At 37.3% G+C, this 19,137-nt stretch overlaps 1 protein-coding gene across 1 annotated transcript in view; it reads right to left on the bottom strand.

Annotated features, from left to right (window-relative positions):
- Window positions 1-19,137, bottom strand: part of adam10a (ADAM metallopeptidase domain 10a) — a 51,535-nt gene that overhangs the window by 7,305 nt on the left and 25,093 nt on the right. Inside the window, exons 3-10 of the mRNA XM_042344129.1 lie at window positions 16,220-16,338; window positions 11,808-11,966; window positions 6,415-6,518; window positions 5,211-5,366; window positions 3,642-3,734; window positions 3,087-3,270; window positions 853-1,016; window positions 126-309 (exon numbers count right to left, since the gene is read on the bottom strand). Of these exons, the coding sequence (XP_042200063.1) occupies window positions 126-309; window positions 853-1,016; window positions 3,087-3,270; window positions 3,642-3,734; window positions 5,211-5,366; window positions 6,415-6,518; window positions 11,808-11,966; window positions 16,220-16,338 (1,163 nt within the window). The remainder of the gene's footprint in view (window positions 1-125; window positions 310-852; window positions 1,017-3,086; window positions 3,271-3,641; window positions 3,735-5,210; window positions 5,367-6,414; window positions 6,519-11,807; window positions 11,967-16,219; window positions 16,339-19,137) is intronic.

Here is a 19,137-nt window from a genome sequence, read left to right as displayed (position 1 = left end):
CAGCACAATGGTATTACTGAGGGAAATCTATAACCATTTCTGGTAGTGAATTACATCACATACCAAAGACTTAAAAGAAATGCTTTTGGATCAATTTTACCAATTCTGCAAAGTCCTGTACTTACCAACGAAACAGGAGTTTCTTTTCTTCTCAAGGACCTGGCTGATGTTTCGAACACTACAGAGAGAAAATTTATTGTTGTTCTGCTTGTCACCAGACGTAGCTCGTGCATACATAATAAAATTGCCCCTTTCTTTCAGTTCTCCAGTTTTCGATTCTCCTGGGGTGCATTCAAAGCCAGAGTCATGCTGAGAAGACAAAATAGCATCAATAGTATACTGGAAGCATTCACAGCTTGCAAAATAGTCAGAGAGAATCTATTCCTTGTTCACTGTGATAAGTACAAAAGGTGGTTAAAGCTCAATGCAGGAACATTAAATACAATTCTTCTACACTGCAGACAATGTAAAAATCAAGCAAATAAAAACAGTCAAATCCTAGTGTACTATTTTCTAATTCTAATGCTACATTCTTATTAGTTTGCATAGCATCATAGTTTAAAGTACTGAGTGAGCCACGTTTAAAGGGCACCCAACCTCTGGAACTCCATCCCTCAGTCCCTCCGCCTCCTTCAAGACACACCTCTTCGACCGTGCTTTTGATCTCCCTGCTTTCTCCTGCCCTTCACCCTCCCTGAAGCAGACCCCCAGCTCGGTTCCGAAACTCTGTCTGTCCAGCGCCTTGGGACGTCCTCCCAAAGTGAAAGGCGCTATACAATGTAATTTTGTTGTTGTTATTTACTCCAGTATCTGAATTCTGTTTGGAATGGACTACACTGGTTGAATACTTACAGGAGAGCCAAAGTTGTGACCCACTTCATGAGCAAATGTGATGTGGGAAACTTTGGGAGGCACGTGGGAACCATAGTTCTGAACAGTGATAATTCCAGTGTTGAGCGACTTCTTCTTTCCATCAGAATAAAGCTTGCTCTTCTCACATATTCCTCCAGAGCTGCCTAGGTTCGGGAAACAGAATCTGTGCTTTCAATAAGTGAGCTACAGAAATTGTTAACATAACATTCACCTGTAATTCTCACCGAATGTAAAAACGGCATTCAGGAAAAAAAAATCTCTCAGCTTTAATCTTTTTTAATCTAATAAAAATGTTAAAAGACAAACAGAATGAATAAACGACATCAATTTAAACTAAAACCAAACTTAAGGGAACACACCTCAACAGAATAATTATACATGCATTGTAATCATTATTTCTCCAGTTGAATAATGTATGGTACAGGATGTTAGTAAACCAACATCTTCCCTGCCTGTCTGTAAACATATTAAGTAGGAAGCAGGGAGCTTTTCAGCATGAATTGAGGCAAAATGGTTGTCTCACTACTGAAATGAACTGAGGATTAAAACGCCTTCGCATATTTCATTACAAGCATATCTACTGTCCTTTAGGAATTAGAGCTTGTTCTTGCATATTGCTAATGCATGTGAGAAAAAAGTACAGATCCTTGAACATTTCACAGCTCATTGCATTGTTTAAACAAGATCATAATCCAGTTAAAATTCTTGTTGGAACAGAAGTGTTTCATAATACTTTCTCAGGCACTTTCTCAACGACCTCAATAAATGTCGAATGCCTGATGGCTCATGCAACAAGAGGATGGGAGAATTGGAAAGTTTTTTTTAAAAAAGTTATTTTTTCCAAAGTGCAAAGATACCAAGAAATAACAGTCAGAGGAAACAATTGTGCTTTGCACTGTATATAAGCACCAAAATATTACAAGCTATTAATATGGAGTAATTTTATTCAAGTGCCAAAAAAACATATTGATCACAAAGTATTACTGTAGTTGAATTATCACTTAGATTTTGTTTTGTACTTTACACCTTTTTTAAAAAAAATTGAGGAACACTTACTGGATAGCCATAGAAAAAACAATTTTTCCAGTTTCAATAATGCCAAATGCCCTAAAAATCACCCATGTAAATTAAGACCATTTCCATGGGGCTGTAATTATCCATTTCTCTCCCTCATTAGGTACATTTACAGTAAACTTTGTAAAATTGGAATACGTTTCCTATTGTCTAGATAGGTTCAGTAAATGTATTTTCTTTCCTTTTTTGCTAAGTGTCAAAGTGAATTGCTTCTACAATACCTCAGTAGTTCTGGTTTTCTTTCCTGTTATATTTTCCAGAACTTCAGTTGCCTGGTTCTTTTACGATCTTTAATTAAAGTTAAATGTTCTTAAAATGTGACCCTGTTGTCGTCTAGTCTCTTTCCTTCTGGCACATCATCTAACAAAGGCTGTTGGCTCCTTTCTGTTGTTTCAGGCATTCCAGCCACTTCCACTATGGGAGCTTGCTGCTCTGTAGCAGTTTGCAAAGCATTTAATGCTTTTATTTTGTATTAGGAGAACAAGCTGAATTGATTCATTGAGGAAAAACGAGAAAATATGGTCAAGAATGTATGACTGATATTTTTTAAAAACTGATTTTCATCTGACATCACTAATTTTTAAAAGTAAAATGAGATATTATAGGGAGGGCTTGTTTTTCAGGGTTTAAAAAAATATTAATTTTAAAAATTAAATTATTAATTTTTAAAAAACTTTTGAATTTTAATTAAATGCAATTAAAAAAAATTTGGGCTTTCACTTTGAGACGTCTCAAAGACGTGATAAGGCGCTATATCAAATGCAAGCATTATTATTATTACCACTTGCAATAAGACAATTCAGATATACCCGAGCACATGGACGAACAGAGAAAGAGTAACACATACGCAGCTGACACCAGGACAGGTAACCATTTACAGTGTTTTCCAGGATTTATTGGATAAACACTGATTTCTTTTGTTTTTTATGGATATGACATCTATGTTGATACATTTTCTGAGGTTAAATGTCACAGCATAAAGACATTAGCCTACTGAATGATCGAATTTCAAGCTATAAAACTTTGATCAGCTAAACAGTTGAAAGAGAAAATATAGTAGAGGCAACTGAGGACATGATTTTACCAATCAATTCTACAACCCTCAAATGGTGAGACTAGCGTGGCCTGTAGACAGTTACCTGCTGGTGCACCAACCCAAGCCAGTCCCAGGACACCATCATCAAAATCACGATCTGTAAACACGTAGGCTAGGCAATAATCATCGTGATTCTGTTCTGAATTGAGCTCCAGGAATTTCTCTACACCGATGTTTGCAAACCTAAATGGATTGCTTCCATCTTTCTCGTCAGTTGTGGTATTGATCTGAAAAGAATAACCTGATGTCAGAGAACACCACACAGGAGATTTCTACACATTTACTCGGGTACATTTCACATCATTTGGTCATTGTGGAAAGCCATTTCCAGGTGGAATACTTCAGCTGGTTTGTAAAATAATTGAATTTCAAAGCACCAACATGCCATGGACAAACCTTGCACGTGCCAGTGCATTTGACATTTGTTCACCGAATCAGAAAGAAGAACAAATGGTGTTACATACAAGTAAACAATAACTATACTGACACAGAGACTAAAAAANGCAATGGCAAATTTTCCTGAAACAGCCAGATACAAAATTAGTAACTAGAGTGTCTTCTAAGTTAGATCTGCGAGAAAATGCAAAACAGTACTTACTCGTACTCTTTTCACCATAAAACTAATATTTCTGATTCCTATAAAATCTGTTGTCTGGTATATCGTGTCGATTGCTTTCACGTGACTGGAGATCTGAAGATGAAACGTGCGAGAATTTATTTCACTCAAGTATTGCAGTTCTATTTCCAGCTCTTAAACATCCAACCATAATCATAAAGCGGCCAGATATTTTGAAAGCCCTTAATGGACTGTGCAAAAGCAAAACGTTGCCAAAGCATTAACATTTATAACAGGGAACTTGTTACCCATTAAAATTTAGTCTCACAAGGCCTTTGACGTCAAACTACACCATTGTTAAGCAAACTGAGACACTACCCTGCATGTACGCCACTCTATAAATACAAGTAGTTGTTCCGCTGGAGAGTAAGATGGCACAAGTTTTTATTATCATCTGTCAAATTATGATTAACTCACCAAAGAAATAGAATTTAGATAATCTAATTTCCTTTATTAGGAAGTGCCAAAATATTTTTAAAAATCCCCAAGCTTCTCTAAATTGTATCAGCAACACCTTATGGCCATTTGGTAGGAGTCATCGACAAAGCTAGAAGTAAAACTTCAGATGCTAGATTTGCAAATAAAATCATTCCTTCCCAAATTGACGGTTTAGACACTAAAGTCACTCAGTCTCTTAGACCTTGATTCAGCATTGGAACTTTTACTGCGGATAAGTGATGCATTCGCAACCAGATAATGTAAACAAATTACAGAGATCTTTTATCGTGCTTACGGTCAGTCATTCCAGATATACAAGTGTAGTGACAGATCGGAAGTGTTCCCACAGAACTCGGGAGGATAGTGTTTTAGTCATAATGTTGCTTCAATTTATGCCAGGAAGGCTATCCGAAAATGACAGGCAGATAAATAAGGGATGGTCTGCACTGAACACACACTTACAAAAATTGAACAAGCCCTTCAACAAATGTGACAAGCGGGGAACCCAGCGGAGTATTTAATAGAGTGCACTTGTAGTAGAAACAGCAAAGAATTGTTCGGGGCCAGGGAACAAAATAATTAAAAACTCAAAGAAATGCACCTCTAATCATTTTAACTTGGAAATAGAACTGAACAGTTATCGACTTTATTAATAAGTGCTTTGACCGGATCTTAGCCAGCATTTCTAAAAATGGTCTCCAGAAGCCAATTATTATAAAACTGCCAGAGACCACAACATTGGTATTGAAACCGGGAAATATCCGATAGGGAAGCGATGAGATTATTAAACCACCCCAATTGTTTCTCCTATCAGTTTGACAAATGCGATCGAGTTGGGAGTCAATACCCACACTTCTAAATACATCTCCAATTCCAAGCCTCAAGTACAGGAGAACCCGTTATAAACTGCTAACTTATATCATAGGCTTGCTTACAAGGTGGGTGCCCTTATGACCTGCAGTTGATTTCGACTACTTCCTAAATGCTAAGAAAAAAAGCCACATTTCAGGTCATCAAGTTGCTGCCGGCACTTCCCAGTGCAGAGCACGTGCACAGAGGCCTTGAATTATTGAACAGTTCCCAATTGGAATAATTTGATTTTCCGATTCATACCTGGGCAATAACAGCTTCTCTTGAACCATAGTGCTGAAAGAACAGGTGATCCGTTTGAATAAAGAGCTGACACGTATTTTTCTCCTCTTGAGCCGCACGGCGTTTTCGTAAAATAACAGGCTCAGCGATCTCTTCATGCTCTACATCCACAAGTTTCTACAAGTATAAGAAATGATGTCGAAACTCAATGCAACTCTTTGCAAGGACAGTAAGGTATCCAAAGTGCCAAGGCACAGAGAACAGTCAGATAAAGGTGTGGGCATTCGCCTTAGGAAAAAGTGAACATAGTAAAACTTCTTAAACAAAACAAGCATTTGGTAGAACTATGTGTGTGCTCTTGAAGATGAAGTTAATAACAAAGCCTAGAAAAGCTGCTGTAGGTTTTTAAACACAAACAGGAAGTAGCCAAAATCAAATACATTTTTAATAAACTAATTCATGAGTGCCGTTAATTAGAGTAGCATTTCTTAAAATATATTTTACCAGTTACCATAAGGGACGCCACTATAATGTATAGTACCATCAGCTTTTGTTCCGGTCAACAGCTTAGTACCGGGAAACATGCCAACTATTTTATCATTTTGCTTACTGGCAATGCAAGTAGTTCATCCCTCCCAGAGTTTATGTGGGCCTGTGCATAAAAATACTGATTTGAAAAATTGTACAAAAAGGACGCTTTGCATTAACCACACTATCAAGAAAGCGGAGGTGCATTTGCAGTGCAACACCTCAAGTATGCATGTAAACCTACACATTTCCATGCAGAGTGGCAACCCCCCCAATTCTTCTGGCAACGTACACCTCAGCTCTAGTTCAGGTCTTGCCGCAGAGCTGTGTGGTCCTTGCAACTGTTTCCAGACCACACAAGAGAGGTCTCCTCCCCACCTCCCTCTCATTCCAACTCCAAAAAAAAGACTTCAACAACACACAACCAAAAAGAAACACTGGATTGCATGAGGAGCCATGTTTTATCAGATGTGCCTCAGCCACAATGGAAACATTTAATTCCATTTCCAGGTACAAGGGCTTGTGTTATCGTAAACATCCTCTCTGCTGAAAGTAAAAACCACACTTGATCAGATATTAAATGTGCGCACGCAAACTATCAGCTTCAACTATAGCTTTGTTTAGAATAGACAATTAAGACATTATAATATGGGCTCCCATAGAAGATCCAGATGCTGATATTGTTTAGACTGCACACCTGTTGCGTTGGCTCCTCCACAGCAGACATCTGATACTTCTTCATTCTTTCAAACACAGAATGGTCCGCACATCCTCCTTCTGGTCCATACTTGTGAGGATATTCTAGAAAAACAATACAGTTACATCACCAAAATGTGCTTGTACTGTAACCTACAGAAAGAGCAGACAGTTGTATTTCACCCAACAAAAAAAATAACATTTCAGATTTAATTATCATTTTCAAGCCAAGTTGATTTTCACACATCATTTGACTCCAGCCACCAAACAATAGACATCAATGACTGGCAGTGTGTTTAGGAGACTTTTTTTGGCAGCTCTTTGGCACTTTTACCCTTCATTTAACTTGTGTGTCTTGCATATAAACAGACATTAGCTTATGAATACTCATCAATTCTGGTTGCTCCTCCTGTTTGTATTTGGAATTAGCACATGCAGAATTGCATTGAAAGATGCTCTCCAGCCAAACGGCACATGAGAGCTCGCGTGAAAGCTATGCAACCCACCAACATGAAAGTTGTCTAGGGTCCGGAATCAAATAAATAAGGAGTCGATCCAATTCCCTACAATTTCACAAAGAAAACAATCTCCTCTCTCAGGAAGGCTAATTCCATATGAGATGCTCTTGGAACTGAGTACCTATCCTGTGAAACACCTGACCAACACCACTGAATGGAAAGACTTAAGCTGTGCATCAAGAGAACTAGAATCTTAGTCCAATCTTTAGTGTTATCCAATTGTTTAAAACTTGCACAAAAGTTACTGTATTGCATCTGTAAGCACCAAAATAAGAAAATAACTAACCTTTACAGAGTGAACTGAAACAATCAATCACTGGATAAGATAGGATGATAAGTTACCACAGTATAAAACTAAACTGGGACCACTCTCAACCATTCACTTCTTTTTTATTAAATTCGCCCACAAATATAAATTCGCCCACAAATATACGGTCAATTCACTTTACACTCTATTCTGTGAAGCGCTTTGAGACGTCGAGAAGATGTGAAAAGCACTTTATCAAATGCAAGGATTATTATTATTATTATTTTCAACATATTAACATGAGTTACAAATGCAGCTTTAAGTCGCCAGTAACGGTTTACTTTGCCACTGAAGATAGCCTCAAAAATCAGGAACAAACCAAATGGGATGGTGCGTGTGCTCTCAAAGACAATTTGCACCACTAAAAAGTTGGTTTTAGTCAGTTTTCCTGTCAATGGCACCGTCTCTCACAGCAATATCAAGTTTGCTACTGTAGGGGACCATGTGTTTTTGATTAAGCGGTTGAAGAGTTCATGGATGCCCTATATTATATAGATATTCCCAAACAATGCGCAAAGCGGTGAGTTTAGGATGTTTTAAAAACATTTTGAAGTTAATCTTCCACAACAATGACCTTGACATTTTAATATCAATCTAACAGTTGCCCTGGAAACAGGTCATCAAGAGCAACTGCCGGTAGTGAATCATTTCAAGTAGTTCTCAAAAAAAGTGCCCACAGTACATCATGTTGAGCATCACGTAAGGACACAATAGTTTTACCACAATAAATACTGGCTTCCATTCAGTCATAAATACTATGTTTTGTGCTGGTTGAATGACCGAACTTGGTGCACCTGACTATACATTTGCAAATTTATTTGAAACGGGTCCCAACCACACCTTTAGCTCACAGCTCTATCCATTCGCAAAATAAACAGGTTTTGAACTTTGTCCTTAGTAACGATTACACTTTCAGGCAGTTTGCTTACATTGCACAATAATACAAGGTGCAGTTATGAAACCAAACTTTTTAAAAAAAAAATCAGATCCAACAACTAAATCAACTGACCAAACAAAACCAAAACGTTTGATGCCCCACATACTGTGCCTTTATAGTTCATCTCCCACAATCAGAGTTTTAACTTTATACTAATGAGGCTATTTGTGCACACTTTATACACAGCGAGATGTCGGACTTTCATTCAGAAATTATAGTAGCTCATGTGACAAGCAACCAAATGGTACTCTCACTAACTGAAGGGTATAAATCTATCTCCCCCTCCCCCCAAAAATTCAAAAGGCCATCGTCCATAGTTTTCAGCCTCATTACAGACTAAACGTATTCTTTTCACCAACAATCTAACCCCACACTAGTTTAGAATGTAGCCCTTGTTTCACAAGTGAATGTCAGCTCATTGCAATGCAAATGATAGTTGGCTGTTGTAGCGAGACTAACTGTAAGTTCCGTCTCAAATATGTGAGTGTGGGCGTATGCAGAATTAGCCATAAATACACAGATGCTGAACCAACCGATTAGAGATTTAAGACTTGACATATATTGAAACAAGGAAGTGTCAGCTAGTATTCCCATGCACGCAATTTAAAATTTTCCTTTGAATATGAATAAGATTCATTGGCCGGTGCACACCACTCTTTTCTCAGGAATTCCTACAACATAAATAAAGTATATTTTAAAAGACAGGAAAAATTCTAAGTGATTATACATGGAACATCAGCATCGCATGCTGTACTTGGCTCTGTTGAGGCACGCCTAGCTGGCTCCTGCCAGGCTGAGCAGTCAGACAGCCACAACAAATAACTGATTTTGAACCGTCAGCCATAGACCAGTGCAGAGCCCACCTCCAGGAATTTAAAGCTACTGCTTGAAAATTAATACAATAGTCCAGACATTTAATGCTTCTTTTGCAATTCTACACTTAGAAAACAGATTACAGGCAATCTTTTTTTAAAAAACATAAGAAAATATAATTTAACTGCTATCTATTTGTATAAGTGGATGCAATTTCCAGTGATCAATGAAATCTACTCTTAACCTCGCTCAATTTCCAGTTCGGTGCCAGGAGTAATTTCGTTTTAACAATTTTCTTTTAACAATAGTCTTAGAGGTTTATTAGAATGGATAGGATTCCTGTGCAAATTCCGAATCGAAGCACCCAAACAGCCTACACCAGGGAACATTCAAAATGTAAGATACGGCAAGGCATTCAGTTAACATCACGTTTGAGCAAATGGATCTTAAAACCTCAGCCTGCCAATGGACCCAACCTTGGAATGCATAACAACAACAACTTACATTTATATAGCACCCCTCACACGGACAGCACCCCAGAGTACTTGATAATAACAAAGAAATGAGGAATTACTATGATTTTTATTAAAAAAATACAATTTAATTCTTAGGATCATCAAGTGCTTACACCCAGAATGAAATAAGTCACTATTACTATTTATTAAATTCCTTTACTCATAGCAACTTTTACATTCTGTAGTAGATAACCAGACTTCTGACATTAAATCAAAAGGGGATTTACAGGGTTGAAGAGCTAATTCTTTGGTTTCCCCCAAGGATCCATTGCTAATACAGTACGATAAGTGAAAGAAGGAAATCCCATCAACCTTTGTTCAAACTATATTGATCACGACTTCTAGCACGTCATTGCTCTAATGGATATAAACCATTTAGTGAGACCACCAGGTCTCTCAGGTAAGCTGCTCCTCAACACTAATATAATGGTCCATGATTTTCCAACTTTTGAGGCCGGGGGTGGGGGAGAGAGAGAGAGAGGAAATTATGACATGAAATTAGCTCAACTTTTTTTTACAATTTGCTATTACAGCTATTGTGTCAACTTGACAAAAACATTTGCAAAGCTTTTTTCAACATAACGTTTACCTTCTTTCCTTTGTGCCTTTCATTTCTACTAGGATAGGCCAAATGGCTCAAACCTACAGACTTATTATCAGACAGAGACCATGTCACTGAATGACTGGTGATTATGAGAGAGAGAAAAAAAAATGTTAGGTTAGTTCTCAGTTTATTTAAGGTGTTCTCCAATTTGAAAAGGCAGTTTAACCTTGGCTTCATCTATAAACACTGGGCCAACAAACTTTTAAATCCCATCGATACTTTTAAACCCAAATTATTTTTCTGAATTTGAACATTTGTTTAAAACCTTAGAGGAACAGCGAACAGTTACAAAACACCGATCAGCAGCAGGCGAGACAAATTCCCTTTAGAAGAATCCAAGAACGTTCAGCTTTGCCTGACGTTTAAAAAAAAGCGGTAGATTGATATGTTTGAACAAAACTGGGTTGACACTTTTAAAACAAAGGATACAGAAAAGGCCGTACTGCTGACCAAAGCAAGAGCCAAAATAATTTATCTACTTGAGAGTTCAGGGTGACCTAGTTGTTAGGTGCCTCATTCAGAATGCGAGTTTGCTTCTACCACAGCTCTACTGTATAACTGGGGCTACGGGATGTACGGCTTTATCGTACTAGCAACGCTTGCCACAGTGGTCGTGGTTGACCATCCCACACTGCATGTATGTGTAGGGTGGAAGCCATATCCCAGGAGAACCAGATGCCATTTTTTATAGATGGGACTGTCATGTGCTGCTCTTCTAATTTTGGGGGGATATGAATTTACCCCCATATTCTAATACTCATGCCATCCTGTATCTGGCCAGATGTTAGCTCAGTGGAATACGAAATGTTCATTTGTACTAGTTGATAATTCAAATCATCCACCTAAAAAGTGTAAAATGGATCACTGACTCGATACACAATGGTTTTGGTGCACATGTCGACAGTGCCATGAGCCATTGGCATGGATTAACTTTTAAGACATGAGACCACAGATCGTATAACAAACTCATTCAAGCAGAACAATTCCCAACAAAAAACACTATCTTAGTTCTTTAGAAAAATATCTTTTAAGCTAAAAATGTGACCGCAAAAACACAAGCAGTTTTGTCCACAACCCTTGCAGACACACAGCACTCTCCTTCAATTCAATGGACTCCAAGTCATATGATCCATAGTGCTCTGAGAGTTCGATGTCAGACAAAGCGTGCTGTTGTTTGCATGTAAAGGTCCAAAATTAGAGAGGTCATACTAAGCTCATGTGGGCCTCATCGTCTAAGCTTATGAAGTCTATCCAACATTTGCAGTCTTTGAAATATTAATTTCTTTCACTTAAAGTACATTGGCATCCATTTTTAATTCAGCCCTCCATTAAAAAGCAGATATTCCCTTACCCACTTTGAATTCATTCAGTGTATAAAATAAAGTGCAGATTGAATCAATGATCAGTTTGGTTACCCTTGTATAATCAAAAATCTCCGGTTCTTAAAAAAAAACACTTGTCTGAAGTGTAGAAGATCGTTTTTCTGTAACATTCACACACACAAAAAATCCCCTGAAAAATCGATCATTCTGAACTTGAGTCAATGTTACTTAAACCTATTTTACCAGTTCTTATACTGAATTGAACACTTCAAGATAACTTACGAATGTCAGTACTACCTGCAAGGGTTGTATAGCCATAACATGTACATCTGTTTTTGACAGGATCAAAGACTCTTGAATAAAAAGAGAAACACTTACTAATATCATTTTCATGGTAGATTACAGAGTGGAAAGGCAGCTTTCTATCTTTTATGTATCGTTCCGCTGGTTCCACGTAGAAAGTGCCTTGGTGGGTTTGGACAAATCCCTCAAATCGCCCATCTAATATAGATCCATGGCTGAGCGATCCCTTCTCACCTAAAAAACAGAATTGCATTGCAAGGATTAGTTTTCATCTTAAAGCTTTGAAACCAATGGAGATGTTGAAAGTTTACGTGAAGTCGTATTTAAGCAATCCCATTGAAATAGGATTAACATTTATACACCACAGAATTCAGAGAAATTTATAAGTAGATTTCTGTGCTGGGCCAGATGTATTCATGTCCTTGTGGTACAAGACAAAGTATATTATTGGCATGCTTAAGTTTCCAGTCATCTTCTGATCTTATTTGCAGTACACATCTCAGATTATTATTTTCCACCAAGGATATTCTATTAAAGCATTTCATCCCATAACTGTTTTCTTGTTGGGTTGAAATGCCAAGAAGCTTTGCACAAGTAAGAAGCTAATGGGAACATTTAATGCACAAAATGGAATAAACATGAATAATTTAAGAAACTAAACAAGAAGTCGCTGGGAACACTCAGCAGGTCAGGCAGCATCCATGGAGGGAGTTAAACGAGTCAACGGTTCGGATCCAAGACCCTTTGTTGGAACTGGGGCATGTTTGGAGGGAGCGGTTTTTAAGAAGCAACAAAAAAGGGCAAGGAATGAGTGTTCCCAGCAACTTCTGTTTTTGTTCCAGATTTCCAGCATCTGCACTATTTTACGTTATGAATAATTTAAGAGTTGATTATACTTTACCAGGTATAGTTCACAAGTTAATGTGCATGATGTCGTTCTGAGGGAATACTGCAGCTCCTCAGTCATGGAACTGATAAAATCCTTCATTCTTGGCCAAATGGTGCCATAAAAGCCTAGTTTTCCTATAGTTCCACAACTTGATCACAGTAAAACAATCACTTGATATCATGACTAATATAACAATTTGCTTGCATGTAAAAGACGATGCACTCTCTCTTCGGCACCCTTCCCTCCACCCACCTTATCCAAAAATCACAAGATCAATGTGTTCCATTAACTCGTAATCTTGACATTTTAATCCAATCCCACTCTTGGCTATCAAATCCATATCCACTGAACAGTTCAAAGACTTGGCTATCAAATCCATATCCGCTGAACAGTTCAAAGACTCAATTATTGACAGAAGCAATTAAATCCTAAAGCAAACAGAAAATTGAAATCCAGATAATATGGCGAATGTAAATGACAACCTAGATTACTAGGTTCTACTAAAACAAAACTTTACAATAAGAAATAATAAATAAAGTGTGCACGAAATTCACAAATTCAGAATTATGTAGGCTGAGTCTTAAAGAAAATGCTATAACTGTTACTATTAGTATATTTCTGTAGTCAGGTATAAAGTATGCACACATGCTGAATTCACCTAGGAATGAACAGTCAAGCTCTATTCTTGAGCAAACACCTTTATTGGACTGTGGAACTTCCTGCATAAGGAGTGGAGGTTGGGTTTACTGACAGGAGACTTAGCGAGGAGATTAATGCGAGGTTATAAACGGCAAAGTGAAAATGCATTAAAACAAATCAATAAGTAGTGATGATTTTTTCAGACCTGAAGTACGTGGTAAAGCATTTGCCAATGCAATGCATTTTACTAATGTACCATTACAGCACACAACAGCTTTCACATTTGCCCATTTCATTAAGGATGAATGAGGGGAGGAAAGAAAGCATCACAAATTGGATTTGGGATTGCTGAGCTATGGGTGAAGTCGTTACGAAGCCAGGCCGGTACATTTTAATTCATAAGAACCACCACCTCATGGTCTGCATAAAATTAAATAGTTGCCAAAATATATTGTTGTGCATTTGGATTGCTAGGTGAAAATTTGGAGACATTTTGATGGGAACAAAAATTAAAGAAAGTGATAAGAAAAGGACTTCCGGGACAAAAATAGAGCTGTGCTTTCATTGTTTCAAATCATTTATTAGCAATTCCCTTTGAAAAATTGCTGCAAGCAAAATGAAGAATGCACCATCATTGCCCAACCCAAAATAAAGTTATCAGCTGCGTTCCCTAATTAATGAAAGTTCAAACAGAGGTTTTACAACAATGCAAGGACAATTTCCTGGGCAATTCACAGCTATTATACAGCATGCAAGCCCTATAATCGTAAAAGGATAACCTTGTGACCAAAGATTGAAACCCATTGGAAACAAACTGTAAGACCATACAACAAAGCTTTATAAAATGGAAGATGCAATACTAGGAATATTAAGAGCAACTCAATAGTCACCCACCTTAACAGAGCTTTTTATAATTCACTTTCTACACGATTGGAAACGACTAAATGGTCATTCATCTGCTTGGGTCTTAAAAACATTGGGCTTCTAGGTGTGTGAAGCAGGAAATTGTTTTTGTAATAAGACTATTTACATTTAAATTAGCTTCATGGTGTTCCTGGCAATTACAAAAATGCAATCAACTACTTGTATTAGATCTGGTTTTAGTCCACAAACAAATTAGTTTCATATTCTGGAAATATGTATTTAAATCATCCAAGTATGTAGTCATTCTCTTATTTAAAGACTACCACTTTGTCTGGTGCCAGAAATTGTAGGAATATAATCCCACAACAAGGTAATACACAGCATGTAGAGTTGAAAACATTGGAGTTGATGCTTTTGTACATCAATGCATTGTTCCAGATCAACTCAGACGCTCCTTTCCGTCCAGTAACGCAAAACTCAGGTCAGGCAAACTGCCCAACTATCAAACCTTTTCCCGAACTATACTCTGCTCCACTGGCCAACACCATTGATATAAAGTTATCGAACTACTGACTTGCCCGATTTAGCACCTTAACTCGAAAGCAAGCAGGTGTCGATCAGATCACATGGGCTCCAGTTGAGACACTGGATTTGATGAGATACGAAAGCAAACGCGTACTCTCTTATAATAATCCTTGCATTTGATATAGCGCTTTTCACGTCTTCTCAACATCTCAAAGCGCTTCACAGACTAGACTGTAAAGTGAATTGAATGTATATTTGTGGGCGAAATTCTCACACTCTTTATTGATATTCTAGAAGGTTAAGTCACAATCTGCTTTACAACCGTGTAGAGTGGGGAGTCGTGGTGCCTTGCCCAGCCTTTGGTACAGTTCAGTTTCACGTTACAAGTGATAACTACTGCAGGTTGTTCAATGTGGAAGGCAAATGCTTTGAAGTTACTGAAGTGGCATGATATAGCTCATTAAAAAAAGACCGTAGCAAAATCATCCACCATGGCTTTTGGGGAAGCTTGCAAAATACTGGGAGAAAAAGTTATTCCATTCTTGACCGAACACATTTCATAAGAAAATGGAAAAAGATACAGTATTCGGTGTACACAAAGTAAGAACTTGCAATGCAAGGGGTTTTCAGAATGGAATTTGGAAATTAAGCAGTTTAGCTTTAGGAGAGATGTAACTTTGCAATATTTTATTAAACAAATGTTTCAGATGTGTTTTTTTTTAAAAAATACATCCCTTTCACAGAATGCACAAGGTTTATTTCACATATTTTTCAGGAAACAATGGTACTTAGATTGAACAAATCCAATTTTTTGAATAGTTTTCAATATTAAAATACAGAACAAATTCCATGATAGAAAGGCGAAGATGGCGAAAACTACCACAATAACACCTACTTACAAGCCTTTGTGATCGCAAAGCCCTCGGGGAACAGCATACGTGAGAAGCATACATAAGTCTAATTTTAAACCAATGAGTAAAATTGCTTCCAGCCCAAGCCCTTCAGTAGCTGAAAAGAGCCAATAACCATTTGTTGTATTTCTGAGCAAGTTAATATTACAGTATCTGGAATAGAACTGTTAATTAGTTAATGTAACCATCCTAAATTAGATTATATAAAATGTTCTTTTAATTTGTTCTCCCCCTCACAGTTCCCAAGATAATAGTACACTTCGGGCAGGCTTTTATGATACTACATAGTTAGCTGCATTTCCTTCATTTTTTTTTCGCCTTTTCAAACCTCTGATCTGTACTATTATTAATGGTCAGCTGGGGGCCAGAGGGAGGAGAACGGCAGGAAACAGTACAAAACAACATGTGTGGCTACACAAAACAATTGAAAGCCTATCTTGTGAAAAGTTCAGATTCAGGACAATAATAATTTTTAAATTCACAACAAAAGCCAAAATCCCACAAAAGTTAATAGGCTTGAGGCAAGGCGAATATACATTGATTAGAGAGGCTTTTGTAAAGATTAGAGTAGTTTACTTTTCCTTTGACAATTCTAACCTCCCCTCTTTGAAATGCATGTTAACTCCTTTTTCCTCAAATTCACAAGTAGACAATCTTACCATAGATTTCACCAGTGTAGATATGAGAGGTATCATAGTTAATCTTTTCACCCGACTCTTCCAATATAAAATCATCTGTGAATAAGGAGGTATCTCGTTTCATCTTCAGGTTGAAATACCTAATAAAAACAAATACAAATTTTAAAAAAAGTTAATATTCATTTGCAACCTAAGTTATCTGTATGGTATCCCGCAGTGTTATGAAAAAAAAATCAGAACACATTACTCTGCTTTTCCAGATGAATGGTGACAGTTTGTCTGGTGAATGCACCACAGGTAGCTTTTCCAGTAATAGACTGTCCCAAGTGAACGCTTGCACTGCAGAAAGCTAATTCATCATAGGGATGCATTTGGCAGTCAAGCAATTACAATAACGTGCTGTTCACACCTGGGACCAGTTTTATTAAGCAATCTGATCACTGAGAAAACAGAGCAAAATCTCCCCGCCCATATGGAGAAACAAAGTATAATCTTTCTCCACAATTTAGAAACACTGTATTTTAGGTTACGACTGGTTTTTTAGGTTAATGACTCATTTTGAGACCAGAATAGTGATCTTGAATTCGACCATTCGCCCCACCTGATACTTAAATAAATGTCTGAGGATTTGGCAGTGAATTTTCATTGTTCAAATTTAAAAAATCAAATTACTATACTTCCAAAATATCTGGGAAGAGGAACTTTTAGCACAGCTACTCATCTGATTATCTTAAAATTATACAAAATTGAACAATCTACAGGAATTATTATAACAACCCTTGCAATTGATATAGCGCTTTTCACGTCTTCTCGACATCTCAAAGTGCTTCACAGAATATGCTGTAAAGCAAATTGACTGTATATTTGTGGGAGAAACTCGGCAGCCAATTGCGCACAGCAGTGTCCCACAAACAGTCATGGATTGAAAATGACCAATTTATTATTGTTTTGTTTTGGAGGGATTATTATTAGGCTCTGTGTGGAGTAAGGAAACTTGCCCAAGGTTTCGCCCTCTGCCTGGAATTGAGCACAGGTGTCTCACTTGCAAGCGAGTGCTCTAACCACTGAGCTACAGGACTCCACAATTACAGCTATAGCTTGTAGGATTAAAGACATATCCATAATGCAGCTACAAGGTTTAATTATAATGGATTGCTTCTTTACTGTATTCCCAATCTCCCTTCTGTGTACCAATAATCCATGGTGCACAATCCAATTTTTTTCACAAAATGTTAAGTAACCAGTTTTAACAGTTGGAATAATGAATAATGAATAAAATAATAAATTTTTGCAAAAAAAATCAGTTTTCTTAGCTTAATGCACAAAAGGGACTTGGCCTTTCAGATTACAGCCCCACCATCATTTCCTTTTCCTATATAAAAACAATTTAAGTTTAGTTGGGTTTAGTATTAATAATTGGTTATTATCTGAAATGATCTGAAAATAATTAGCATTAATAATTTACTCAAAAGCCAGCAATGAGCAAAGAGCATTGGTAAAAGTTTGAAAGTACAAATTTGCAAATGGTCACTAGACATTCACCCAATTGCAATGGAAGACTGCTCAGGGCGGGGTGAGGACCAATAAGTAAACCATCTATACAGCCAACCAATGTTCACAGAAGAAGCATCAGCATAATTGCCAACTCACAAAATCCAGATGGATCTAAAATGCAGGATTTCTAATGCATTTTCTAATCTCACTAACATGCAATTTCTGCTCCAAAAGGACACAAAAGTCTCTACTTCAAAAGGAACTTCACTCTTAAGAGAGGTGTTCTCACTGGTCACAGCAACCTCTCACTAGAAACTCTCCATTCGAGTGAATGAATGCTTATTTAGAAACCCCATTTGAAAACCCTATTTTAAACTCCAGTGTTTCTGTGCAATTAAAATGAGCAGTACTACCATCCAGTTTATTGCTGGTAGCAAAGCTGAATTTAAACACACCATCAATTACAATTGATAGTCTATTCTGAAGCTTCATGTAACTAACCAGCCTCTGGTTTTCACAATCACTCTACAGCTCATGCGCCTTGGAGAGATGTGTAATCATGCATGCCGATTTTTTTTCCCCCTTTAACGGCTGCTATACACTATTTTTTTCTAGGCCATGAAAATCGGCCCATTCTACATTTCTGATATTCACTCCTCATTCCCGCAGGGGAGGTGCAGTATCCAAACACAGGATTGCACAGTATTCACTTGGCTGAACACTGCTGCAATCTCAATTTTCGTATTCTGACATAATCTGTCTAAAAAGACGAAAATCAGCTAAAAAGCAGTATTCCAATTAACAATATGCTGAAATTACAATACAGCCACTTTAGTGCTGCAAGTGTAGTTTGGCCATCTATATAATGGTTATGCTGAGTTCATACTTATACGAGCTGAGCAACCCAAGCATTTTAATATTTATTGTACAAATGTGCCAAGAATTACTTCCTCTTCACAACTTGAATTTTCTCCATTTTGTCTGAAAATACTACTTGCTGATACAAGCACTGGCTTCTGTGCAGCTACAAAGTAACTTGCAGGTACATTTTTCAGATCCGTGAATCTGTCCGGTCGACCTCTGTGACAGACATCTTTGTGCCAATGAAAACTAGCAAAAATATTCAGGGCTACAGTGATGAACAGTTGACAAGAAGTTTGGTTAAAAAGCTACAAGAGAGTAATTCTTCACCTACAAATTAGCATTTTATTCTCTATCAAAGAAAATTCAGTCAGCAGCTCAAAACATTTCCCTCTATTCTATTAAATCCAAACCAAAAGAATTCTCTCTAAGTTAAGGAATTCTGACAAAAAAAACTGCAAGCTGAAACATGCAGGAGTATCTGATTCTTAGCACTGAGGAACATCAATAGGCAAAAGAAACAACTTAGAACACAGTTTTTTTTTAAAAAAATGAATTGTAATGTGCAATCTGTACGTTAAAAG

The sequence above is a fragment of the Callorhinchus milii genome, unplaced genomic scaffold, assembly GCF_018977255.1.
Source record: "Callorhinchus milii isolate IMCB2004 unplaced genomic scaffold, IMCB_Cmil_1.0 Scaffold26, whole genome shotgun sequence".
NCBI lineage: Eukaryota > Metazoa > Chordata > Chondrichthyes > Chimaeriformes > Callorhinchidae > Callorhinchus > Callorhinchus milii.
Note: the sequence above shows the minus strand (reverse complement) of the source record. Positions and strands in the feature narration are given on the sequence as shown.